Source organism: Athene noctua, chromosome 6 (genome assembly GCF_965140245.1).
Source record: "Athene noctua chromosome 6, bAthNoc1.hap1.1, whole genome shotgun sequence".
Classification (NCBI taxonomy): domain Eukaryota; kingdom Metazoa; phylum Chordata; class Aves; order Strigiformes; family Strigidae; genus Athene; species Athene noctua.
In genome coordinates, this window is record NC_134042.1 from 45233964 (window position 1) to 45260995 (window position 27032).

Here is a 27032-nt window from a genome sequence, read left to right on the forward strand (position 1 = left end):
AGGCTCTCCAAACAGTAGTGTCTTGCCCAAGACCTGATTGGCAGCATCTTCCCTCTCGAGAGGCTGCAGCTCACGGGACCTTTCGATTTCAATACCCAGCAGCAGCCAGGAGCTGGGAGCTACCCATTCACAAATGGTATGAGAGGGGGTCCCATCTCCCCACTAATACCTTGCTGTAGGACATTCATAATATGCCTGTGGGCACCACTGTCACAGGCTGCAGGCCCACTTATCAAGGAAAGATACTAAAAAACAGTTTCCCTCTGCTCACAAGTCAATTTACCTTTACCAAAACTATGGTTCATTTACATCAACTGTTGAGGATTTACTAACTAAAATACTCACACACAGCCTGAGTGCCTTGACAATTCAAGTCATGCTTCGGGTTAACATTAGCATTAAAAACTTTGAAAAGTATTCCAAACAATTGCCACACCCTCAAGTCACAGATAAAATATTTTGTAGAGCTTAAATACATATATTTCTGGCATGAAACATTTCTCATTGCTGGCAAAATTTCCCTGCAATTTCTGGCAATAGAATACTTTGAGTTTAGAAGTTAGCTGTAGAGTAAAATTGTTTTATTTACTAAAAATCATTCTTGATCTTACCTTTTAGCAGAGGCAGGGGAGTTAACTCGATAGGCTTGCCCTGAGACCTAAACTGGGAGGAGCTTTGTGACCTCTTCTGTCTGGCTTTTCTGACGGACTTCCGAGAAAATCCGTCTACTTTATCCACTGATGGAGGAGTAGTTGGTGCTGAGGACATATCCCTACTGAAGGAAAACAAATGTTAGAAGTGGTAAAGACTAACCTAAATTTTCCAAAAATCTTTCTGCACCACTGTCCTGCTGACAACTCACCCAGATAGACTGTTAAGAGAGCTAACCCACCAACATACATATAAATTGTATGGAATAAACTTAATGGAACAGTGTGATAATTCCTCTCACTCTTTTATCTGTGTCTCCCATTTGCCAAAAAACCTGCAACAGGAGAAATTCAAACCTAATGCTGGCACCATTACATCAATAGAACTTCATACACCTGTAGACTTTATACAGGACTGTAGCCTTAATTCTTTGGGACAAAGTAATTTCAACTCATTCTGCAAGGGATCATGCATGCTAAAGAATGGGTAGACAAAAAGGTAGAAATGTTTTTTTGGTATTAAAGTCATCAATATGCATAAGACAAAAAAAAAAATAGGACAGAAGAAAAATTCAGTTTATTTGCCACACCTACTTACAAGATTTTATAGAAATTTAAGTATAGCAAAAAATACTGCTATGCTTCACAATTTCACTAACACTGACAAATTTTACATATTACTTCTTTATTCTCCATTTTAGAAATACTCAGTTATTCTTCTGTGATTACCTTTTACACACAGTTATTCCACATTCTGCATTTCTATAAGAATAGCAGTGTGGTAGACATAACTAAGGGCATAAGCCAGACAAGGTTTGCAGGGAGAGGCAGAGAGCCAAAAAAGGTTTCTGTGAGCAGAAGTTTGTTTGTTTCCCAACTGTATCGGCTGGTCTAAGAAATAAGCATTGCTTCTTCCTATAAAACATGCCTTGGTAGTACTCCTGTAGCTGATTCCACACGACTAAGAAATACGAAAAGGAAACATTTAAACAGTGAATTAATCCACCCAATTATTGTATTTCCCAGTCTTGTCCTGTCTGTTAAAAAGGCCCATCACATCTTGGTGAAATACGTGAGTAATACTTAAGGGAAACGAGATAGGAGGAATTTAGGCCTACACATTTCAAGCGGCTCTGTGTACAGTTAACTTCACCAGCATGTGCACCTCTACTGAAATCAACAGCACTATCTGCATTAATAACAGGATCATTAACAAGAGCAGCAATGTTGATTTCAGTAAGGCTACACACTCGTGCAAAGTTAAGCATCGGCATAAGCATTTGCAGGATCAGGGTCTTAGAACATGTCCTTGGAAAGCATTACTCATCCTCAATGTCTGTTGACTTCAATTACCGAAGTGACTCGTATGCTAAAAGAAGTTGATGCCACAATATAGAGAACACTTTCGAGTACTTATTTTATTAAAATATTTGGTTACTCATATGCTTCATAAATTACTAAATCCATTGAAACAGACCTTATTTGGGTTTGCCTTCCATAAGAAAGGCTTTAGAAAGTATGATTTATTGCAACAGTGTAAACAAGTTCCAAAAGGTAAGAACTATTTAATGCAAAATTACATCGCTTGCACTAAATCTATCAAAAATGGAAGTATAAACTCCATAGCTTCTTCGAGGAAGCATGTGCAGCACCCAGAAGCTGAACTGTGCAGATGGCATTACAACCATGAAAAAACCTTATTCCATCTTTTTGATTTCTCCTGAGGTATTCTTTCACTACCAACTTATGCTTTCTAAATATAATACACTATCAGCAACATGAACCTGTACCTTAAACCGGTCTTGTTTATCATCTGGGGGGGTGGGCTGGGGGGAAAAATGCCACCATCACCAGGGCATTCAGACCCCAGTCGAGATTAATAAATAAAGAAGTCAGATAAACTGAAATAGAATGGCCTGTACTTCAGCAATCCACTTCTAAGATTTCAACAGTCCGCCAAAAAAACATACAAACATAAAGTTATCTGTTACATAAACCAAATTCTGGAACTATCAGAAAAAAAAATATTCTTAAAACCTGAATTGGTTGGCCCTGTTTCATCTCATCAGATTCACCTCCTCATCACATGCATCATTAAAGTGTAACCATTTCTGCAGAAATGTTTGCACACTCTCTCAAAATTCAATTACCAACAAATTAAAAAAAAATAACAATAATGGGCAGGGACTAAAAGATCACTTAAACTGCAGGATCATTGTGTCAGCGAGAAGCTTTACTGACACTTCTCTGCTGTAAATTTAGTAACAGTTTCCCTAACCTGCTTTATAAATTATTAAAATCTAATTCTAATTCAACAAGACTACATCCAGCCTAACAACCTTACAGTAAACACTGATCTTTTTTTCATCTCTCCAAATGAACATTTGCTCCCCTGAATACACTATCACAGTGAAACACACTGTTTCGACGAACAGTGGGGGGGGGTGGGGGGGAAAGCCCGAGATTATTTATTGTGTGCAAGTGGGAAAGCTGCAAACCCAGCCACTGCTTCTTGTTTCTTTCATCAGGGGATCTTATTCTATTCTCGAAGTATTTTTGTAAATACGAAGCCACGCACATCAGATCTGCTGGTCTCCGGGGGGAGGGGGGAGGAGGGGGGTGTAATGCCCGGAGAGGCGGGTGGACGTAAAAATACCGACGGATATCACCGGGGAAGGGAGCCAGAGGCTCGCTCCGCGCCCGGGGAAGCAGAGGTGTAATTAGCTGCCTCCCGCCTGCTGCTATCGCTGTCATTTCCAGAAGGGAGCCGCGGAGCACCGCAGCTGGAACATGTCCTCCCCGCAGCCCCCCGCGCCTCCTCACCGCCGCCCGGCCCGGCCCCCCCCCCCCCCCCCTCCCGCCTCGGCCCGCCCGCGCCTCCTCCCCGCACCGCCGCCGCCTCGCCGCTCCCCCGCCGGCCGGCGCGGAGGGACGGAGGGATGGAGTTACCTTGACCCTCCTGGTAGAGAAGCTGGAGACGGGAGGGAGGCGGCGGCGGCGTGAGCCGGGCTTGGCGGAGCGCGGCCGATGCCTGGCGGCGGCGGCCCGAGGGTGGTACGCGCCGGGCTCGGTCCCTGCCGCGGCGGCGGCGGCAGCGGCGGCGCAGGAGCCTGTAGGCCTCGGCGGCGTTGGCGGCCTCCCCAGCGCAGGGCGGCGTTGGCGGCGGGTTCAGGAGCGGGCGGCTGCTCGGGCTCCGCTCAGTCCCATGCACTCGGCGCGGCCCCCTGCCTGCGATGGCTGCTGCCTCACTCACATTCCCGGCGGAGCCCGGCGGAGGGGCCCTGAGGAGGCGGGCGGGGGGGGGAGGGGGGGGCGCGAGGGGAGCCGAGTGCGGGCCGAGCCGAGGGGGAGCGGCGGGCGCGGTGCGGGCGGCCGTGGAGGGGGGGGTGGGGGGGGCAGGCCGGGCGGGCGGCGCGGCGGCGCGGCGAGGGGAGGGGAGGCCTCTTCCGCCGGCGGCTGGCTCAGGTGAGAGGGGGCGTCCCGGTGGGCGTTGGGGTCGCGCTCCGGCTCGCTCCTATTGTCACTCTCAGCGGGCTCCGGCCATGGCACTCACTCACACACACTCACTCACTCACTCACAACCGAGCGTGCTGCCGCCGCCCCCCGCCCCGCGGCCCGCCCCCCGCGCCCGCCCACTGGAGCCCGTCGCCGGGACGCGCCGCCTCATTGGCGCCCGCCGCCGCCGCCGGGACAGCCGGGAAAGGGGAGCGCTGCCGGGGGAGGGGCGGCGCCGGCCGGGCCGGGCCGGGGCGGGGCGCGGCGGCGGGCGGCTCCTCACCGCCGCCATCGCCCCGCTCGTCCCTCTGCGCCCGGGGGCGAGGCGGACGAGCGCCGGCCGCCGCCAGAGCGAGGCCCGTCGGCTGAGGTAAAAAGCCCGGCAGTGCTGAGGTAAAACCCTGCTAACGCGGAGGTAAAGTCCCTGTCCCGCCGCGCTGGGCCGCCGTAGGGGAACCCAGAGCCCCCTTCCCGGGGAGGGCTGCGGGCGGGAGGGGCCTCCCTCCGGCCCGCCGTGGGGCCCCGGGGCCGGCCTGGCTGGGCGAGAGGCCGCGGCACGCTGAAGGGACCCAGCCGCTTCAGGCAGGGCCCGTAGATTCCTGGGTTTGCTTGTCATGAGAGCCGGGAGGCGGTGGCTGGCTGCTGGGCGACAGGGTTCCTGCAGCCCTGCACTCCTTACCCTTGGGTTTCTTTAGCCAGCGGCCAGTGTATGGTTGCTGCCCGAGTCGTTTTGCGCTTTTTTAAAAAGCGTATTTATATGTATAGCAGCCAGCACAACGGATGCTTCTGTATAGGGTTGTTAAATATCAAATATTTTTTTTTAAACTTCTTATCTGATGGTTTGGTGTCTGTTTGTTGTTTGGTTGGTTGTTTTTTTTCCCCCAAAATACAACTAACGGTGTTAATTTGATTATGTTTGAAAATACTATCCACCTGTACTTCTGGAGGAAAAAAAAAATGACTCATGTGAGCAGCAGTTCTCCTGAGTTGATGTGACAAAAACCCTCTGAGGTACAGTCATATTTTTTTAGGAAACGAGGTCAAGGGCAGTTTGAGAGCTGGTTGCTTTGATGGGTCAGTCACATCCCCCTTGTTTGTGCAGGCAGTGAGTGCCTGAACCCTCTGAGCTTGTGTACCCTACAAGGGATACTTAGTTTTTGTCCGGCTCAGCTTCTTGACCTGGCTTACCCTCCAGGTGTGTGAGTACCGGTGTTGGCATAACTGAGGAGGTGGGATTGTGACAGACTGGATTTAGAATGTTTTAAGATGTTGTGAAACTTTCAAAATGGCTCGGTTTTAGCCAGGTAAGTTCCCTGGTCCAGCTCACATTGAGGAACCTGGAACACTAGTTAAAAGCTCACTACTACTGAAGTGTAACTGTAGTGGACATGAACAGTTTTGCCCTTCATCTCTCAGTATGCCTCTTGCATATCTGAAGAAATAGGTCTCCCCTAGATTTTTTTACCTATAGACTAAGCAATTGCACATCACTTCAGTCCTTCCTTGCATGTCACAGTTTTAAACCTCTCAAGAAGCTTATTTCTTGTCCCTGTGTTGTCTCAAAACCATTCACATCTTTTTTTGAACTGCAGCACGCAAGACTGGACACGGTACTACAATTAAGGCCTCAACACCACCAGCATCTGCTGTCATGCCTGTCACAGACTACATTCCTGTTTACATGTGTCAGTACAAATACTTTTGAGTCAGTATGATCTATTCACAATTATGCTGACCTGTTTTACCCCCACATCCATTTCTGCTGACCTACCAAGCCAGTTATTTCTTCCTCGAGTAGACAGTAATGCTACTTGAGAAATGATTTGCTGCAATAGCACTAATGCTATCCCTTCACTGTTACTGCTGGACAGGTGGGCAATCAAGCAGTCAAGGCATTTTTGAAAATAAAATTCCACATGATTTTAATTCAGAAAACTGTAGGATTTATCATCCTTTGTATATCAATTGTGTTTCTCAGAAGAATTGTATTTAAAAACCAAAACTTAACTGAGATTGAACTGTGCCACAGTTACAGAATGGTTATGTAACTGTAAATTTGTAAGGGAGATTTGCACATAATTGTAAATATTTAAAATGTTAAATTAGCTTAAACCAGAGCAGCTAAAATTATCTAAATGCAAGCAAGGGTTAATAACAGAGAATGTAGATCAGGGGGGTTTTATACCAATATAAGGTAAAATTTTGCAAAACCAGTGTAACTTCCTGTTGCCCCCATCAATGAGCAACAGAACCTGCAGATGCACATGTTTTGTTTTATGTACATAATTCTGTTAGTAGTGTTTGTCAGTCACATAATTCTCCGATTTATTCACTGTCCTGCTTTTGATGTGGACTGAACAGTGCAACAAGCAGCTCATAAAGTTATTGAGAGCATACTCTGCAAAAGGGAATGTCTAGCACAGTCTGAGGGCTGGAATTAGGCCTTTTAGGTGAAGTTGAGCATGTCGGTTTACATGGTTGTACTTTGGTCTTCCCAGCATGAAATGAAATCTATCTAAAACACTAAAAATCTAAAACTGAAGGATGTGATGTGGGTATTCACTAAAATAACTGCCACAGAAGGGATAAAAATCAAGACTGCTGTCCAAATCCACTCTCCTGTGCACACAGTTTTTTACTTTTCATTCTGTCTCTGTATAATAGTTAGCTATAGAATTTGTTTTCCAGTAAAGCTGAACAAGCTGGTAAATAATGCATTCAGCTAGTTTATTTCTTATATGAAAAATGCATCATGTGGTATGTTTTGTCCATTTTGATTGTGTAAAGAATTTTTGTGATGTGTTTTATCTCGGTGTTTGTATGGTAACAACTCAAGAAAAACAGAGGCTTTATCAGTGAATAAATAGAAGTCTTACCTTTTTCGCTTGGCCGTCACAGTTTACAGAGTTGGCTTCCCTTTCATTTGCAGGTTGCTTTCTTTTTTCTAATCTGATCTGTAAAGTCTCCATCTGTGAGGAGTTTTAGGACAACAACATAAGATGTGAATGTAAACCAGTTAATGTTTCAAAGGGGCACTGTTACTTCTCCTTCTCCTATTCTCTGTTTAGTCTGTATTTTGTAAAAATTACTACTTTAAAAATGATTATGTGAATCCAAGAGATGGAGAAGAAACAAATGCTACAGGTGTTTTACATAGATGTGTATCTGTAGATATTTATATGTGTGTTTGTATAAATACATATAATATCAATTTGCAGGAATAAAAATTAACTGTCATCAGATAAAGTTCACATGACCAACATCTCACAAGTATATGGCTGTATATATTAAAATATGCACATATTTAATAGCCATAATAATTTCTTTTGATCAGTGCTTCTCCACTGCTGTCAAAGGCACAAGACAAGCTTATAACTTAGACTGGAATTTTTAAGGCCAGCTCCTCACCAGTTAGGCATTGTCTTTTTTAACACCTGAACAGTCAGAACAGCGGTCAAGAGTCCTCCAAAACAGAGATTTTGTACAAGTGACTCAGTTTTGGGCTGCTTCATGGGTTTTTTTGTGTGACTGAAGTTCCACTACAGACCATCTGTTATGGCCACCCAGGCAGGAATATGGAGCTCACATCCCCATCAGCATTCTGCTCTTTACATAGCAGCTTATCAAACAGGATTGCTACATAGATACCACTGTGGAAGTCCTGCTCCACTGAGTGATAAACATAAATGGATCTAGCTGGAGCTTGTAAGTGTTTCACGTAGCACATCTGACATGTATTTGTCTACGGTAAGGGTCACATAATGCTCCATAAAGGATCTTCTCTATGTCAAAAGGAGCATTATTGGGGGTACCATGGGATTAGTTCAGATATTCCCTGTTCCAATACTAGTAAGCAAGAAAAGACTTGATCTCCCCAGAGAACTAATTATTCAGACCAGCAGGAAAAAGACCAGAAAGAGAAAGCATTATGGAGGAAGCAGCACTGCTGTTTGAAGAGGCAAATCAGCATGCGAACAAGGCTTTTCTGGTACATCTTTTAACAAAAATGAACACAGTGGAATAGCGCATCAAAGTAACTGTCCTGCTCCATCAATTTGATTGAAACAGCACAATCTGAGATTTTTTTTTTTATTTACTTTTGAATCAAATTCATGTGTAACGAGAAAATATTCTATTTAGTCTGTTTACCCTGCAGTTGACGTCTGATTCATATGTTTTACATTTTGGGGAGGAATGGTATGACCAACTTTCAGGCAACATTTGTAATCACCCTACCGAGTTTCTGCAATAATGAGCAAGTGCTTATTACTTTTTGCCTATCGCTCCTCCTTGTATCAGTTATGTGACAACACTGTCAGTGCCTTCAGGAACTGAATTCCTGATGCATGTGTGGGGTAAGGATTTTAGGGTCATAGACACAACTACCAGAATGGGAACTAATTCTTTCTCTCTGTTTATAGACACTGTGTCATTTGAAGTCTGTTTCTGTAGTCAACATGGCAAGATAAGTAGGAGCTTGCTTGCCTTGGCAGCTGGCTAGCTGCCTCCTAGCATGACCTTGCTTTCACTTATTCCCTAATTCACGTTTTTGTTCTTATTTTGTTCCCCTCCCCCAGTGTCTTAACTTGCCTTTGGGCCCCAGGCACTCCTTTAAGCCAAGTTTTCTGAATTGTTAACTTCCCTTCGCTGCCTGTTTACCTCTGCCTTCTTCAGGCTTTGCAGTGTGTTCCTCAGCCAACCTCCTCCTCCAACGGTTACTCCACAACTGCCTAAAGATGCCAGTAATTCCCATCATCCCCACCCGCTCCCTTCTGTGCTGGGGCAGCACTCAGGAAGCTGTTTATGGCACCCAAAACTACTGGAATTGGAGCACCTGCCCCTGTGTTATGTGGTTCCCTGTGCCACTGGGGTATGTCTGAATCCCGAGTGAAACTGTGTCTGCTTTCGTTCTTTCACTTTGTGATCAAGTCTCCTCGTTTCAGTTATCTCTTCATTTAATGACGTGTTATAAGCCACTGTGTATGCTGCTACCATCTCCCGGTACAAAGCCATCCTCTTCAGATGAGCACCCTCTGCGGTGGCCCAGCTTCCTACATCATCACACCCCAAAACAAACATAAAATGGGTAAAATACTGGTGTGTGGTTAAGGTGTCCAGCTGTGCTTTAAGTGTAGGAACTGCTGCTCTCACAGCACTTCCCACATCCCCAGTGAAGTACCCACCAGCTCCCTTCCAAGCTTGGTGCATCTCATGGTTATAGCAGCAGTTGATAAAACACTTGAGATTTGCCCCAAGGACAGAGACCTTGAAGACAGAGTAGGCTGAGATAGAGATATCTTCTTCTCTTTGTTATAAAAGAGAACAAGCAAATATTTGTGTTGTATTCTTGTCCACTTGTTTTATCTTGCCTCATGGTACAGCTTTAACCTATTAGATACTTTCAGAGTTTCAAATTATGGCAAATGAAAGTGTTCTGCAGTCTGTAGCTCAGCTCAGCATTGTAGGGAATGCTTAACATCAGAGGGAGCCTTACAGCACTTACATAAGTTTAAAGTGTAAGTCATAATGGGCTCCAAAGCTTGTGGTACAAAGCTGGGCAGAGGAAGGGCTGTACGGGTGCTGAGGGCACTTCCACAGAGCTTTTGAACAACTTGTTAAAAGACATCAGGAGCAAAACTACTTGGAAAGAAGTGGCTGAGTGTTAGTCACAGGTCTAAACACAAATCCTCCTGGGAGTGTGCTCCATGAGCAGGTGTGCCCTCGCACTCAGCAAAACCACCGTAAGCAGGGGTAGCCGTAAGCAGTGTGGGTGCAAGCCAGGCAGCCCTGCTGCCTGTTCCCCAACACTAGAGACATTACTGTAGGGGAGCACTGGAAAGGAATCTGTGTGAACACTGCTGAAATAGGAAGGACAGGAAAATAAAGGTTATAAGAGCATTTTCTAAAATCTCGCCAGATCTGCTGTCAGGGTTAAACAAATAGGATAATTTCACCACTGAGAAAATTATGTGAGTAAGGAGGCTTGTAGTTCTTTCATGATCCTGTACAGGAATTACAGATACCCTACGAATGACTTGTAAGAAAAGAACGTTACATGAGATGGGAACTGGAGTTGAAATCCAAAAGCTATGAATCTTAGAAAAAAGACAGAAATTGATTAGATCTAGAGAGAAAATAGCAAAGATCCACCTAAACAACCTCCTGACTAAGCAGACCACACAAAAATAGATAACTGGAACAAGAACAAAAATGGTGTTCTCTGCAAGTGCTGGAAGTTGAAAAACTTGGTTGAAGAGATGAGAATGTCTCACTTTAATGGAGCACATTGGTAGGAACTGGTTTTTAGGAAACACTGAGAAGGAAAGGCATTAAAAGCCTCTCCAGTACTTGATGACAAAAAGAGACAAGAATGCTAAGGTTGGGGAAGGAATAGCGAATAAAGCAGGAACCATCATTATACCATTGTAAAAAATCCATCATATAGCCTTCCTTAACTCTGTGTAATTTGGTATAGACTGTATTTAGAGAATATAGAGAAAGCCAAGAAATAGGATGTCTTGGTACAATTCCCACACAATGAGAGGATTAATACACTGGGTATCCTGAGCCCAGAAGGAAAAAACTTCGGGCTGAATTTGATAGAGATCTGTCAAGATCTTGGATGGACTGGAGATGGGTGAATGAGTGACCTATTTTTCAAAACTGCTTTGTATTATTTCTCCTTGTGTTTCCTGGCAAAATGGAATATTACAAGCTTTCACATCCTGTTAGAAAGGCAAAAGGTATGAAGAGGTTCAAATAAAAGTAAATTTTAAAAAAGAGATGCCCAAGAGTACCAAACGACATTAAATTGTCCTTGTACTTTAACAGGCTTCCATAATTGCACATACATTACATATACTGCACATTAATGAGCGTAGAAGCTTATTTGCCACTAAATAAAAATGCACCGCTATCAACTTTAAAAATCTGTTATATAGAGAAGTCTAGACACCAGATTTAGGGTAAGACAACTCAGTAAATATAGAAGAATTTGAGCCAATATAAAATCTGTGATATGTATGATAAGATTTGGCATCATTATTGAGTGGCTTCTTTGACATGCTATCCAGTCCCCACACTTAGAGAATTTTCAACGTTATCTAGTGTCAGGTGGGTCCTGGAAGAATTTACAGCAAGAATCAGTAGTCAAGACTTGAATGAGAGAAGATCAAAAGTAAGCGTTGAGATTTTCCTTTTTAAGAAGATGCAAGGAGGAGTTAAAACCATGATTTGCTAAGGCACCAAGCAGCACCAGGAGACACCCCTGCAAAATTCATCTTAAGCTATATTTAGTATATTCAAAAAAATTATGGCTCCCCCTTGAGCCATTTCAGCTCAAAGAGAGATAAAAAATAATCAGATCACATAGACTGTTCGCTCATCTTGAATAAATAAATATTTAACGGAAATGTGCACTTCTGAGTCATGTTTAGTTCTAATATGCATCTTTCTAGTTGAGCTCCTACCTCTGAGAAGATTAATCTCCAACTGCAATTCTGTAGGTGTGCATCTGTAGTTCATGTGTTAAAAGTCCATCAGAAACACACTAGACAATGACTTTCTAATACTGAGAGCTTTTAGTACACAAATGGCTAATGAGAGCCCTTCAAACGAGCTCCTCCCTGCAAGTTTGTTTTAGAATAATTCCAGTGTCTTGCAATCACCAGGTTTTAATGGTGGGCTGTTGAAACAAATTTCTTAGACCTATAATCCTTGTAGAGCTTAGTTATTGAAATTTTATCACCGTCTTGTAGCTTGAGTGTGAGATACTCCTGGGCAGTGCTGTTCAATGCCTGCTTGAGTACAATTTTAAAATGTAGTCTTTTTTCTTTTCACTAATTTATACCTAGGTCAAATTCATATTATGATCTTTGGTTTCTTTCTTAAAATCTGACTGCAGCTTCATTTAGGATCTTAAAAAATTACGTAAGCCGCATCCTGGAAAATATGAAAATAAATTTTCTCCATCGACATAAAACATCCTTTCTGAGTTACCAAACTTTCTTCCAAAGTACACAGGTTTTGATCCAGAATTTAATTCCTTGACATTCAAACTGTTCTGATTGCGTCAAATGTAATTCCACGCCCACTGAAACCCACCTCAGGCCTTTTCCCAATGTCATCCAGCTATTTTTCTTTGGGATGTTATAGGAAGTTGCACATTACTATTCTAATACACAACAATGAATATTCTTTAGAGATTTTGTCATAATTCTTGGTAGCATTGCACTTAGCAAGCTGTTTTGATACATATATGTAAGCAATTTAACTTGCCTCCTGTTCCCCAGTACAACTCACTTCTTTGTTTTTAACAAATTGACAGAATTCTAACAAATACACATGCCAAAGCTTTCATATGGTACCATTGCCTATCACCCCATTCAAATTGTTTCTTCAAGAAAATTACCATCTAGTGTTGGTCCTGCTGGTGATCATCTACAGGATATTTCAACCAGAATGCCATATACACAGAATTCTTTATTTTATTTTAGTTGCAAAAATATTTGCCAGTTGATATGTTATCTGCTTATTCAAGCCATTAGACAGTAATATAAGTAAGGTAGTTTGCTTTCAATTGAGATTTACAAAAATACTTGTTACCTCCTGGGAAAAAAAATGGTAAAAGACATTTGTAGAAAAAAGTAGGGCATCTATTGCTGCTACATGTTTAATTTTATTTGATTTACTATACTTAACTTTTTCCTTTGTTGGCAAAAACAACCTTAACTGTTGCTAATGCTGTTTGCCAGTCTCTCCATCTGCATCTTTGGTTACTTCTTGGATTCATTCTCCAAGCATTTGCAGAATTCTGCTTACATCCTCTAAACTCTCATGGGAATTTTCCCCTTTGGTAGTTAACATTCGCAACAGCATGAAGTTATTCACATTGTGGATGACGTTTACCTGCGGTTGAAGACACCTGAGCCCAGTTCCCTCTCGAGTGTCTTATATGGCCTTGTTCATCACTGTCAATCATAAGGGAATGCTTCTGCCTCATCTTTAGAGGTCCTGGATTCACACTGTACGCACCCACACTTCAGTTTTGGCAGTAATGCCAAATCCCCTTTTGGAGAGTTTATCTAAATTAATCTCAGCTCCTAATTTTGCCATGTAGGTTTATTTTGAAATTGAACTCTTCCTTATCTTACCTTTTGTAGATTATTTCTTTCAGGAGTGGTTTCCATAAAACAGCTCAGAAAGCAATCAGTTTAGTCTCAAAGTTAGTGCTGTATTTGTTCAGAATTTCTGTCTGGCCTGTTTTCTGCTGACCTTTACTTAAATGATTATGTACATGCATGTGTGCATGTATATTTGTAATGCTTTCTGTCTTGCTCAAGTACAATTTTACTACATAAAACAAGCTTTTATCTTGAGCTTAATGTCCCAGTTGTTTTATTGGTATTGTAACAAGTCTGCTCGTACAAGGCACATCCACTGCACATCTGAATAAAAGTAAACATCCTGTGTTTCTCAGCCTTCTATAAACCCCAACAGATGGCTGCTACTTTAAACTGTGCTGAATAGGATGGCTCACATTTCCCATGCAACAGACTTATTTCTGGAATCCAAACCCAGTATACTTCTTACAGGTGGGAACACTGATCTAGCCCCAAAGCCATTTAGCCCAAATCAGTCCTACATGGAGACTCTTCAGAGCTCAGACCCTCTTGCTTTTTGGAATGGATGTGCAGTGGGGCATACCTTATATTGCTGATCCATCCAAAGCTGCAGGTGGGCTGATAACAGCTTCCACGTGTAGGTCCTTGATCATCAAGACTGAAGGTCCTTTGTACAATATTTCTGTTAGAATCTTTGCATGTTTACTTTTTTTTTTCCCTGAAAATAAGTATTTTTTAGAGCTAGATGGTATTTCTTAGAATGACTGGATTTTACCTTACTGCTCAGAGCCAGTCCCTGCTCAGGATTCTGGCAGAATCAGCAGGAGATACCTCAGCTGACATTCAAAACAGGCCACAGGTGTATGTCTTAGCCTGATTTCCCTTCAGCAGGAGTACACTGATGTTGTCAGTGCTTTAACCCCATCTCTGGAATCAAGGGCACTTCAATCGCCCCAGTGACTTAGCAGCAATGCCAGCTTGAGACTTGACTCTGTGTGCATGTGCGTGCGTGTGTGTGTGAAGCATCAAAGAAAAAGCTTTTGAAAGACCCACTTGCATTCTTCTAGAACTTGTGTACTAGCTTTTTTGCATGGATGATCTTCAACAGATTACACATCTATTCTGTTGCATTCAGAGGCCCTAAAAATTACACCATTTGTTTAGGAAGTAATTCTGAAGAATTAAAAAATTTCTGATGTTTCTCCTCCAAATACACTATTTACTAAAATGGCTGAGTGCAAAGCTAGTCTAGCATTAGCTAGCCTTGTGTACCTCTCTGATTCACAAAAACCCAGCACACAGTATATCATGGGGTATTTTCCTCCATCACACCAATGTAGAAGACTCCCAGTGGGTCTCAAATGCATATTTTCATTAAGGATCCAATAGACTGGTCACACTCCAAAACCCATCAACTTTTTATTATTTCCTAAATCAAAGTTATTTACATTCCCAGTTTCCTTTACAGTTCATTGTTTTTTTAACAAACTATTGTTAAGCCCAATTTCATTGTATTTTAAGATGTTTTGTACCATGTGTATTGCACTCTGTCACTTTATCATTAGCCATCTTGCCCTGCAATTCACTATTTAGTCATTTCAGAGCAACCCAGGAGGCAAGAACTGTGAAACCAGAGGCTTTATAGGTCTCACCAGCGTATAACTCCCCATAATGGGAACATCCTCTTGGAGCAGATTGTCTGTGGTTAAAAGAATACACTGTTGGTCACAATCTCCAACTAGATTGAGTAAGAGATGAGACTGTTCAGCCTGTCTTCCAACAGCTTCTTCTGTTTCTTTGAAGAGAGACTCCCTAGGTGGTTCTGTCCATTTTCTCACTAATGGGACTAAGTGTCATTGACTGGTGTATGCAGCCAAAGAGTTTCTTGAGATGATAGGTTTTTTACAAAAGGTTGTGCTCCGAAAAATCAATATTACAGAAAAAAACAACCTATCAACATTTTCCATTAAATAGAGAGGAGTTTCCATTTGCTTTGGCTTATGTATCCTGGACACAGAAAGATGGGCACTGAAATCAGGTGGACTACCTGCATTCATTGAACTCTGCAATAATTTAGTATATCTTGCTAATTGCAATATTCCAGTCCTTGTTTTGGTTCTTTAATTCAGAAGAAAGATTTGAGAACTGCTTGTACTGACCTCCTTGAAGGTTTTTTTTAAATAAACTATGAAGGACAAAGTTTATCTACTTCTTGCCCTTTTTTTTTTTGCAAATTTTTATCGCAGCCATGCCTCTTCAGCTTTCCTACTGAATTGCCCCACTCAGCAAAAGCATCCATAACCATTTTGTTTATTGCACTAAGACACATGTTTATGCATGTAGACTTATTTTCTCACCTGGGAAGCTGTACAATAGTATAAACCTATATATAAACCTATATATAGGTTTATACTGTTAGGTAGTTTATACTATTAGGTGGTTTACACTATTATAGGTATATATAAAACCAGACTAACTTTTCTATCTGTACAGAAAATTACCGTTCTGGCACAAGTGTGCTGGAGTAAAAACATCATTAATTATATCAGTGGTCAAATGAGGCCTCAAAATCAGTTATTCCTCACCCAGAAAGTTGGATTCAAGTGTAAGCCAAGTCATGAGAGCATATATAATTCCTACAGATGTTTGCTGTATTAAGAAGCAATGGGCCATATGTACAGTCTTGCAAATTTTAAGTGGGAGAGAAACTTCGTATGAAAATGCTAATTGTAATCACAGCCTAAAATGTGTGCTGCCAGAAGCCTTTAGTAATCACACTCAGCCTCTCGCCTTCTTGCTCCATACTCATGCACAGATCCTGCATTTTATGTGTATCCTACGTCTAGCTCATGTTTTTCCCCTATTAACTTGTAACTACTGTGCCTGCCTTACAGCTGCCCAGAATCTATTCTACCCAGTCAGCAGCTACATCCCTGCTGGAAAGGATGAAAGCACCGTCCAGCTAATCAAGCCCTTGAAGAGGGCAGCAGCCTCTGTGGCTATTAAAGAAGGTTACAGTAGGCTCAAACTGTTCAGAAGAGAAATACAAATAACCCCTTACGAGCGTAAATAAGGCACATTCAAACGGGTTTAATTGTGCGTGCCTGTCTGAAAATCTGGCTCATCTTTCTTCTTTCCATTTTTCGCTCAGAGGGTCACTAGTGCCTGAAAACACTGATATGCCAAGGAAGCCAGTTCCTCGTGGGAGCATGACTCTGCTCCACACAGACATTTTCCCTTCTGTCACTTGGCATAATTCAGTATGTGACTTGAAAATTCAAAATATAAACAAGAGAGAGGAACCAGGGCCAACAATGTTCCAAGCAGAATTCTGAAACCTTCCCAGTAAGTGAAAAATACCTCTCCTCTAGAAATACCACCCATTTCTCCATTGTTTTAAGCTTAACCAGAACTATTTCTTCGCAGGGCTTCAGAGGAAATGGGGGCAAAAATACCATAGGCAAACATAAATGTATTAGACTGTAAAAAACACTACTCAATGCGATATACAGCCAAGTTTCTCCCATCTCATAGTTCTCCTCTTCCTGTGAACTGCTTATTTCTTTTCCGTTTCTTTCTCAGGATCATTTTCACCCATAACTTTGTTGTTCTTTAACACCTTTTAAATTTAGTTATGAAATACAGAAGTATGTATTTAAATATATCTTTGTTCCTGCTGCTCTCGTCTCTGTTACAAATGCAAGTTAAAAACCTTCAGTGTATTCATGCATCATTCTAAGGAGGAAAGAACTGGCCCCTATACTGTTCTTTACTAGCTTCTGGTCGTTCCCATGTCCCAGGATGCGTCGCAGTTTTGCAGGTTTTTCCTGAAAATTGATAAATGATACACGTGAGCCAAACAAATGGAAAATACACCACAGGCACACACAGGCACCTTCTGTAAGCCAAAACTGAGGTGTTACCCTTCCTTCAGTTCCTGAGTGCTGAGCCTCTCCCAGCATGGCAGTGAGCAGCAGGAGGCAGTAATGTTAAGGTGTCTGTGGAGTAGTTGCTTAAATAATGATATATATTCATTCTCCAGGTGGAGCACCTGGTTTTTCTCTGGAAGGTGAAACCTGGAGCTTTGTTGTTTAGGGTGACACTGACCTACATGTGGAGATTCTTTACCAACAGTTATGGCATCTTCCTCAGCAATTGCTTTGGTAATTGCTCCACTATCTCTTTACACAAGTTGCTCTTTTGGTGCTCACCAAATCTCTCCAACATCCATTCAGAGCCGTTAATGCTTTCATGACATGCTGCTATCAAGGCAACCAAGTGAACAGGGAAGTGGTTGCAAAAGCTACTTGATCCTTTGGCTCCTTCAGCTCCTTTGGCTCCTCCCTTAGTGCAGAGGAGCTCTTGTCTGTAGTTTTATTATGAAAAGTACTCAAAAAAACTAAGACAAAGACACTAAACAAACGCAATTCTTCGCTCACAGAGCTGCACCTGCAGCATGGACCATATCCACACAGTTCTGAAACAATCCAGTGTTGCTGATGGCTCAAGTGTCACTTCAGAGCCAGATTTAGAAAGGTCAGGCTAGCACAGGTGTTTTAAGGGAGATGGTTTCATCTTTTTAAGTGTTTGAATTTGAAGTTCAAACATTTAATCTTTCAAATTAAGGAAAACCGAGCGTTCATGGGAGTGTAGAGGGCATGATGCCTTTGTGAGAATTATTAAACTGAATTAACAACAGTGAAAATTTCTCAGCTGGGAGGAAGAGAAGGGAGAAGAATTCAATGCAAGTTCATACTCCTAGCTAAAGAGTTAAAAGATCCATTCTGTACTTTGTTGGTGAAATTATTTTGAGGAGAAAAAAGAAAATATTTATCAGTGTCTAAACATGATGCTGTAGTAAATGAGTAGTTGTCATTTCTTGTAAAAAAAAAAATCCATTCTTAATTTTAGTATTTCCAGTGTCATGGTCTTGCATGGCTGTAGGCAAGTTGCTGGAATGGTTAATTCTGGCCTCTGCCATTATAATGTACCTTATTTCTAATTTGAATTATGTCCAATTTCAGCTTCCAGGCATTCATCCTGTCATAAGTTGATTATTGTAATAAATATTGTTATTACCAAATTTTATTCCTATATGCACTCATTAACTGAAGAGCAGAGTCTGCAGTGCCCACAGGCTGTTCAAGCAGGGATAAGCACCCTCTTTGCAACCTTCTCTTTTCTCTCCTGTGGTTTTCTCCAGCATGTGGGAGAGGTGAAAGACTACAGGGTCTAGTGAAGGAGAGGCCACGGGGCCAGACTCGTACTTCTAGGGGATCATATTTGAACCTAAGGTCCCAAAGCAGCACATACCCCTCAGAACAGGGCAGACACCCTGTCTTTAGATGGCCCACACTCACATGCACTTCAGAGAGACTGTAAGCTTCTTATCATTTCAATGTTATGTGGAAAATAATTCTATGGAGAATTAACTTTTATAATATACACATGTAAACAACATGCTGCAGGGGAGAGGGGGTCGGGTTTTTTTCCTCTACATTATGATCTGTGCAAAGAAAATATTGATGAGTTTGGGACTCCCACTCTGAGTAGTCATCCCACTAAACCTGAATTCAACAGTTCTCACAGACATGTGGCAGGATTAGATACTTATATTCTTGGCTGTTAATTAATTTTACCACTAATTCTAATGTATTTATAGGAGCCTCTGTTCCAAAAGAAATTCTAAACTTGGCTGAAGTCTGAGTTTTATGCATTTAATGATGGAAATTTTTCATATGTGAGTAGATTTCAGTGGTACACAAGCTGTGTATGTACTGTACTTGAGTTAAAGCACTGTAAGTTAGAGAAATGACAACTATTTGTAGAGTTCAGTCTGTTGTGTCTATTTCTATGTTACTAATGCAGGCTGTGTTGCTAGGTGCACATTTCAAGTCAGCTAAGGATTTACAGCTTGCAGGTATGTAATGATATTGGCACTTACTCTTTGTTTACTTACAGAGAAAGTAACAAATGCAAAACTTCAATAAGAATGAAACAACAGTAAAACAAACATTGGGGAAGGCACTGAAATACAAATTTTTACTCCAAACATTTAGACAATGTTGAAATTAATGAAAAAGTTGTCTTATGGAGCTAAGTCAAGATCTGGGTCAGGCTAAGTTAATTAAGGACAGGAAGATATTGGCAAATTCTTAGTCTCAGATGAAAAACACATTAGGTAAGTTTCTTTTACATAGTCAGTTAAGTGTAAAATCCAGCCACTGGTACCACTACCCCACTTACAGAACACCAAAAGTGACCTCAAAATGACTACAATTTTCACAATAAACTAGTGTTGGGGTTTTTTTCTTGAGTCTCACTTTTGTGTCTCACTGAGAGCTGTTAGCTTGACCAACCCCATTTCATTTCTGGAAAACCTCATTATTTCATTTCCAACATCCCAGGACTGAGGAAATCCATTTCAGTAAGCACAGTCTGAAGGAGGTTCATGGTGCAAGTGGTACAGTGACATCACCACCACCACCACCTTGTCCCACAGGTGAGTCTCCTACCAGTTACCTCAGCAAGGGGCCCCGTGCAATACTGGCATCAATGCAGGTGACTGAAGCTCTTAGAATTGCACTGGTACACCCCAAACACCCCAGAGTATAGTTTTATTACAAAGCATTATAATATACAAATATAGTATAAATATTACAAAGCATTCAGAGGCAGTGTTGCACGATTTGTAAGATTTTCTGAAAGGGCAACAGCTGCCCTCGCTCCACCTGATAGTGTCTCAGGAGGTGACGGCTGCAGTTGTGTGAGGAGATTTTTTCCCATGTTATTGAAGTATACAAGGGAGAGGAAGGCAATATGTGACTTTGCTTCCCAATTAATATTTTTCAGAAGGTTTTAGCGTTTGTGTCTTGTGGTTTCCATGGCTTGGGGAAAACCTAAACATGTGCTTGTTGTGATGGGTTGATCTTGGCTGGATGCCAGGTGCCCACCAAGCCGCTCTACTACTCCCCTCCCTCAGCAGGACCGGGTGGAGAGAAAATAAGATGGAAAAAAACCTAATAGGTCAAGATAAAGGCAGTTTAATAAAGCAAAAGCACAGGCTGTGCATGGAAGCAAAGGAAAACAAAATGTTTATTCTCTGCTTTCCATCAGCAGGTGATGTCCAGCCACTTCCTGGGAAGTAGGGCTTCAGTAGGAGTAGCAGATGCTCCAGAAGACAACTGTCATAATGACAAGTGCCCCCCACCCCTCCTCCTTTTTGTTAGCTTTTGTTGCTGAGCAGACGCCACAGGGTATGGAATACCCCTCTGGTCAGTTTGGGTCAGCTGTCCTGGCTGCGTCCCCTCTCAAGATCTTACACACCCCCAGCCTATAGTGATGGGGGGGAATGTTGAAGAGACAGGCCTGGTGCTGCGCCTGGACCACCCAGCAGTAGCCAGCACACTGGTGTGTTATCAACAACTTTCCAGCTACCGAGACAGAGCACAGCCTGAGAGGGCTGCTGTGGGGAAAATCAGCTCCACCTCAGACAGACCCGATACAGAACTAAAAACCATCTCCAGCCTTCCTGGGACGGAGGCTATGGTGATCACAACCATTTAAGACCTACCCTGGTTTCCAAGAATGATGAATTTTCATTGTCATTGCCTTTACAGCATTAAATACAACACTACTAAATTGTTAGCAACCAGACCTGCATGAGAGCTCCATGGAAAGTGAAATGAAAACCTATTTTATCAGCTCTTCTTACATAATGAACAATGTCAGTGAAGCACAGCCTTGGCTTCTGCGTACACCTCATGCTCTTGCCCCAAGTTTGCGTGGTATTAAGAGCTACCACTGTTTATAAAATCCACAGAAGAGCAGAGTGGGCAAGTCAAGTCACTACAACAGAGGTCAGAAGGTGACAGCCTCTCTGTGCCCCATGGTCTCTCAGTTCATGCCATCTCCTTCATATCCATGCCTCAGACTCACTGTTAATGCTCTCCCCTCTGGATTTTAGGGACAAAAGCACTCCAAAACCTAACAAGATTGCTTTAACATCACCCATGGTAAAAAGCCTCCTTCCAACTTTATCTCAGGGCTACTTAGGATCACAGACTGGAGTTTTCTACCAACACTCAGACTCTCTCTGAACAGGTTTCTGCTGCTTGTACTCAACCTGAACCACTTGCTGTTGAGCCACGCTCTGCAATTAGAAATTTTTTGCCACCTACTGAAGCTGTGTAGCAGTCACGCAGGCACTGCCATGTCTGCCGAGCTGCCTTAAGCTTCCATCAAGCAGATCCCACTTCAGGGTTCCCCAGCTGTAAGCTGCTGAACTGTGCAGAATGGGCAACCCGTGACATTGGCGACGTGGCCTCAGAGGTGTGTGTCTGGGCAAGGGGATAGAAAGGGCCGAGCTCTGCGGCATTTTACTGGGACAGTTTGTACTCCAGTAAAATGACCCGTGCGTACAGGTGCACAGTGTAAAGATGTCTGAGGGCAGAGCTTGGCAGAAATCCTTACTCGGGGACAAGAAGTTGAGCTAAGCACAAACTTGAGCCCCACTTCCCCCACACACAGGCACAGCTGCCTGTGGGACTGGCACAAGCAGTTGCTTGTCTGTACTTGCCTTCCACTGGTGCTCATTAGCAAGGAAAACAAAGTTGGTTGAACAGAGCTGGCAGGAATCCTACCACTGCGTTTGCTAAATGGATCTATTAAAATGTAAACAGAGATCACATTGCAGGGCATCATCATAAAATACCACGGATGACGTCTTGGCCAATTCCCAAACAGTGCTGCTTCCTCCTCCATCCCGTCACATTTGGCACTGGCTGCCCCTATGCTGCTGCTCCTCTTGCACATCTTGTCTGCAGTTATCTTGCCTTTTCCTCCCCTCCCTCCAAAGAGTTGACCACTGGGTCCTGTGAAGGTTCATCCTTATCCACCCGTTGCCTGCAACACGGTGCTGCAGCCTCACACCCCACAGTGGTATGGCGACATCACCGCACATTTTGGAGCCATGCAACCCCTCCGAGGCTTTCTGCTGTAGGAAGACTGGACTCTGGGGCCTCAGTGTCCCCTTGCTGTGCCTACAGAAGCCCCTGAGTTTGCAATTTAGCCTTGATGGGGCACATGACAGGCCACACAGGTTACACCTGTCTTACTCCTGCCTCACTGATACACATCTAGTAGGAGTTTCTATCACCTCTTTGACTTTCAAATGAACGTTTTCCTGCTTTCTCCCCTGCTGCCACCCCTCATTCTCCCAGAGGACTCTCAGAAAGCCACCACCAAACCATGAGTTTGTTCTCTTTCAAGAATTCTTTAAAGCCATGCACGCATCTCCCTCCCTGCCACCCCTGTCTGCAAGATCTTGACAAAAATTGGTAAGGTGCTGGAGAAAGGTTAGGGTTTTCTGGTTTTACGGCTGTGACTTGGCTAGCTGGTGTCTTCATCTCTTTATCCTTCCTTTTCTGTTCATGTGTGGTTTATTCCCTCCAGTACATCAGCTGCATGCTCCTTGTCTCTCCATCCTCTGGGGTTCTAGACCTCAACAGAGGCTTCAAAGCTTTAAATTAACAAAATAAATTACCTCTGCTAGTAACATCATAAACTCCAGAACAGGCCAAAGCAGCAGCAGTCTTGTGGTGCAGAGGAAAGGGAGAGAAGCAGGAGTTCTTGGCTCCGATCCAGTTCTGGCAGAGATTTCTTATGTGCAACTGGGGAGCTTTTTGCCTCACTTTCCCTGTCTGTAAATGAAAAAGACAATGTCCAGTCTCTGTTTGACACACTTAAACGACAAGCTCTCTGGCAGGACAATTCACTGCTTATCCATACAGCACCAGGTACAGCACGTACAGAGCTGTTTATCTGTACAGGGAGGCTTTGGCCTCTGCTGGTACCTCCAGCCACGACCAACAAAATGAGCAGGTAGGAACACAGGTTAGAAGCCAGTTAGTGGCACTCAGGGAAGAGTTTCTTAGGGAAGCTAAAGAGAGATGCTATTTTGTATCTTTCTCTAAAAGCTGATATATTAATGATTTTTAAGTCCATTCTGCTCATGATACATATAATAATGAAACAATCTTGACCAAACAGAATGCATATTATAGATATAAAAAAGTTGCACTTTTAGAAACCTAGATTCTGCTTGGATACTGAAGTTTAGAAGTTTTAATTTCACTCCTTGAGTAAAACTATGTAACATACCTTTCAAGAGAAGCTGCTTTATTTTAGTTGTACCAGAGATAATGGGAAAACAAACAAACAAACAAACCAAAAAAACAAACCCAACTTAACTTAAATCCTGTCTGCAATCTGGGAAAAATAATATTTGAATGACAGAGCACCATTTTCTTCCAGAAGATCAGCAATAATTTATTATTCTAAGGGTATATTTAGACTACTGCACTTACGCAGTTGCTTTAATATCAACTATATTAAGACCTTTCTGATAGCTGATCACATTCATAAGCAACTGAAGCTCCTCCATGATCCGTTACACCAGGTAGCTCTCAGACCACCGTTTCAGCAGGTGTGTGTACACGAGACCCCTTCGCAGAGAGGTAACAAGGCAGGTGAGTACAACACTGCACTTTCCACCCTTTTCAGTGTGCTGCATGAAGCCACATAGCCCAAAATGTCAGCAAGCAAAACACTGCTTTTAGAGCACTCAGTAACATTCCTGCAGTTTGGGGATTAAAAACACTGATTTTAAAACTGTTTCCTGTTTCTTTGGTGCTGTCCCAGTGCTTGCACTGGCGAGCTGGAAATCATCCTGGTAACTGTCAAGTTCAGCTTTGCCTAAAGAACAGAAATAGTTTGAGATCAAGAAGAGCAGGGCAGGGAACAAATACAGAAGGTTCTCAGAGATATTCAAGAACTTCAGTAACTCTTCCTCTTTTGTAGTAAGATGACCCCAGATTGCATAGTAAGTTAAACCAACTTTTAAAAAATAGCAAAAAAGAATGGAAAGATGACACAAACACAGCAGTAACTGCTCTTCATATTTTCTGCTCCAGGCCAGTTCCATGCGTACGCTTTGTTCTCCTGTGCCTTGGATTCTGACCCAGCAGAACGCTCTGGTTTGCATCTGCATGAGCTGTCTAGGGCTAACTGTGGTCTTGAGGTTTTGTAGGAGGGTTCATGAACATGGTACACATGGAAACCTGTGATCGACAAGAAAAACCTGCAGCGTAGCTTAACTTGCCCAGCAGTGTGGAAAAAACATTAAGAACTTGAGGGTTTTTGTATTTTGCAAACAGAAGGAAGTTCGTTTCCTCTGTTAGCTCACCATAGCATTATGTGCAAAAACACGCCTGAGCTCCTGAAATACCTTTATTTATTTCTGTATCTACCAAATGTATTTATAGAGCCATCTGGAAAACACTGGCTTTTCATTTACAAGATACTATGGAGCTTTTCAGAATTGCTTCATAAACAAAACTCTTTAAAAACACCCACACCTACAGAAATTGTCAACTATAATCAAGTCCTGGGACTTTTTATTGATGTATTTAAGGGGTATTGACAGGACAGTTAAAACAGCCATATTAAAGCATATGTAGGTAATTCTCTATGTGCTAACTTTACCATGTTAATCAATCTAGTGATCAGCAAATGTGTCTAATACATTACACATCCCTGTAAGAAACCACAAATACTTCAGTTATGTCTCATTTGAATGCAGTCTTGGGGCATTTTCAAACAGTTTAAAAATAAATGGGAGCAAATTCTTAAATGAAATACAATAAAGATGCAGGCTGAGAACATCTGGAGCAAAAGGTGAAAACTGGGAAACACGAGTGTCCTGGGTGGCAGATGAATGCATAAAGGGAAGAGAAGTTCTCACTCACTGCACTTGCCACCGAGCTAGCTCATAACAACCAAGAGTTACAGTTCACTCACTGTCTAGGCATCCTGGCAATAAACCTCAACAGAAATGTTAAAATAATAACACGAGTAAAAATAAATAAGGATTTGGGCTTATTTTAGCCAAGATGTTTTAACAAAATGCCACCATTCATTCCTTGGCATGTGGTAAGAAGCCTGTGTGCTCCTATTACATTTCTTAATTGCCTTCATACTTTCTACTATTTGCAACAGTTAGGACTCAATAAATTCAACCCAACTATAAGAATTAATTCCAACAATCATTTAATCTTCTTGTCACTCTAATACCACACACATATAGAAGACCACCCAAGATCTTCATTATTACCTTGTTGATGGTTTGCCATCTAGAAGTATTCCTTCTGACCCACACATCGTTATATGTCTTCATTTATCCATCAAGATTGTTTCATAAAATGTTCATTTCTTTCTGATAAAGTAGGTTGACTAGTACTAGATTTTGGGGGAAGCACAAACACTACCCTAGTTGATCCAAGACACTGTTTTTCTTACCGGTATTGTCTCTGCCGTGCTGGCATAATGACAAGTATAATTGTTCCCTTCTGAGTTTTGTCAAAAAGATCTAATGTTGAACCACGCAACTGCTTGACATCTAAGGGCTCATCGGTAGCATAATTGTTACATTTACATGTTCAAGTATACAAAGTATACATTTTTTAAAAGTGTAGCATAGTAAATGCAACTCTGTTTCTATCTGTTCCTACTGCAAATCTACAGCTACACAAACTTTAAAAACAATTACTGTGTGTCAGCAAGGAACATCCCCATTTCCCCTGACCTCTCATTTATCAATCCTAAATTGGGGCAGTTCACCAAGGTCATTGTTATAGTGAAGACTTGAGACTTCCTTCTTCAAATGAATCCCCTAATTACTGTTAGAAAATGTTACACTATTCATTCTCTAGATGTCCAAGAATTTTAAGACAACATTTGAGATCTCCATTTATAATAGTTCCTGTCCTAAAACACGTCAGACTCAATTTCTTTTCAAGACATGGCAATCAGCTCACGTATCAATGAGTATCCTCTGCAGCACTCCGGTGAGTATCGCGGGCTTTGCAGTGCTGAAATACCCAAGAAACATCTTCAATTGTTACCAGATTCAAACACAGGAACATAATTCAGAGGCATGTGCAGCTGGGTGGTTGCTGACAGAGCCAGAATTTCCAGTCCAGGGTCCATACTTCTTCCTCTCTTGCTTCTGATAAGCAGAAACAAAAGCACATAAAGAAAGAAAGCATTTTTCTCTAAAACAAGAGACATGAAACTCTGAATGCAAACTTTACATCCAGTAGCACAGAATAAATGTTGGCAGGAATAATTACAGTTTAAGGAAGTGTTCCAAACGCTTTAGTGGTTTACCTTTCTGCCTTTGTTCTTCATAGATCTGCAGCGCTGAAACCAAAGACAGAAATCAGAACCACTGTACTTGATGTAGAGGCACTGCAGCCCCCAGAAGCCCCAGTAAAAGGTCACTGAGTCCCTTCAGCTACTTCATCTGCTGTGTGTGTATTCTGTATTTTTTTAATTTGGATCTGAAGTAGCGAGTGTTGGCATACATTGTACTCACAGGTACTCAACTCTGTTAGTAATTAAGAATTTCTGTATTAAAAACATCCAGAATAGTGAACTGTGGGTCTGTGTTTGTGCTTCAGCTGCAGTCTAACACGCTTGTCAGCACCAGTAATACCAAGTGTGCTGCCTGGGATGTGACAGCCCCATTGGTGATCCACTCTGTCTTGGAGTTCCCTGGACCACCTTTTTTTTCCACTGTTATTATACTTCCTCAATTATGACCTTAAATTAGTACTGAGAACTCTCCTGAACTCCTCCCCGCATTTCTCATTGCCAGTTCTGAGTTCCTGTGGCAACAGGCTGCTCAAGTACCACCTTTATGGGA

General features: G+C 42.4%; 1 protein-coding gene and 1 long non-coding RNA gene across 5 annotated transcripts in view; one reads left to right on the plus strand and one right to left on the minus strand.

The window, feature by feature from the left end:
- PPP2R5E (protein phosphatase 2 regulatory subunit B'epsilon) overlaps positions 1-4266 on the minus strand; it is an 84310-nt gene extending 80044 nt beyond the window's left edge. Inside the window, exons 1-2 of one of the 2 annotated variants that reach the window (XM_074908846.1) lie at positions 3600-4266; positions 612-772 (exon numbers count right to left, since the gene is read on the minus strand). In XM_074908846.1, coding sequence (XP_074764947.1) covers positions 612-768 — 157 coding nt within the window. In that variant the 5' untranslated portion in view covers positions 769-772; positions 3600-4266. Of the gene's footprint in view, positions 1-611; positions 776-3599 lie in introns of both variants that reach the window. The other variant, XM_074908845.1, reaches the window with a different exon arrangement.
- A 149-nt stretch (positions 4267-4415) lies between these two features.
- On the plus strand, positions 4416-26762 carry LOC141961687 (uncharacterized). Of its 3 annotated transcripts, none has more exons than XR_012633817.1 (2): positions 4416-4560; positions 23727-26762. It is a non-coding gene; the product is annotated as an uncharacterized LOC141961687 (long non-coding RNA). The 3 variants fall into 3 exon arrangements; XR_012633815.1 differs by having other exon boundaries at positions 4416-4538; XR_012633816.1 differs by having other exon boundaries at positions 4424-4515.
- Positions 26763-27032: the final 270 nt, after the last annotated feature.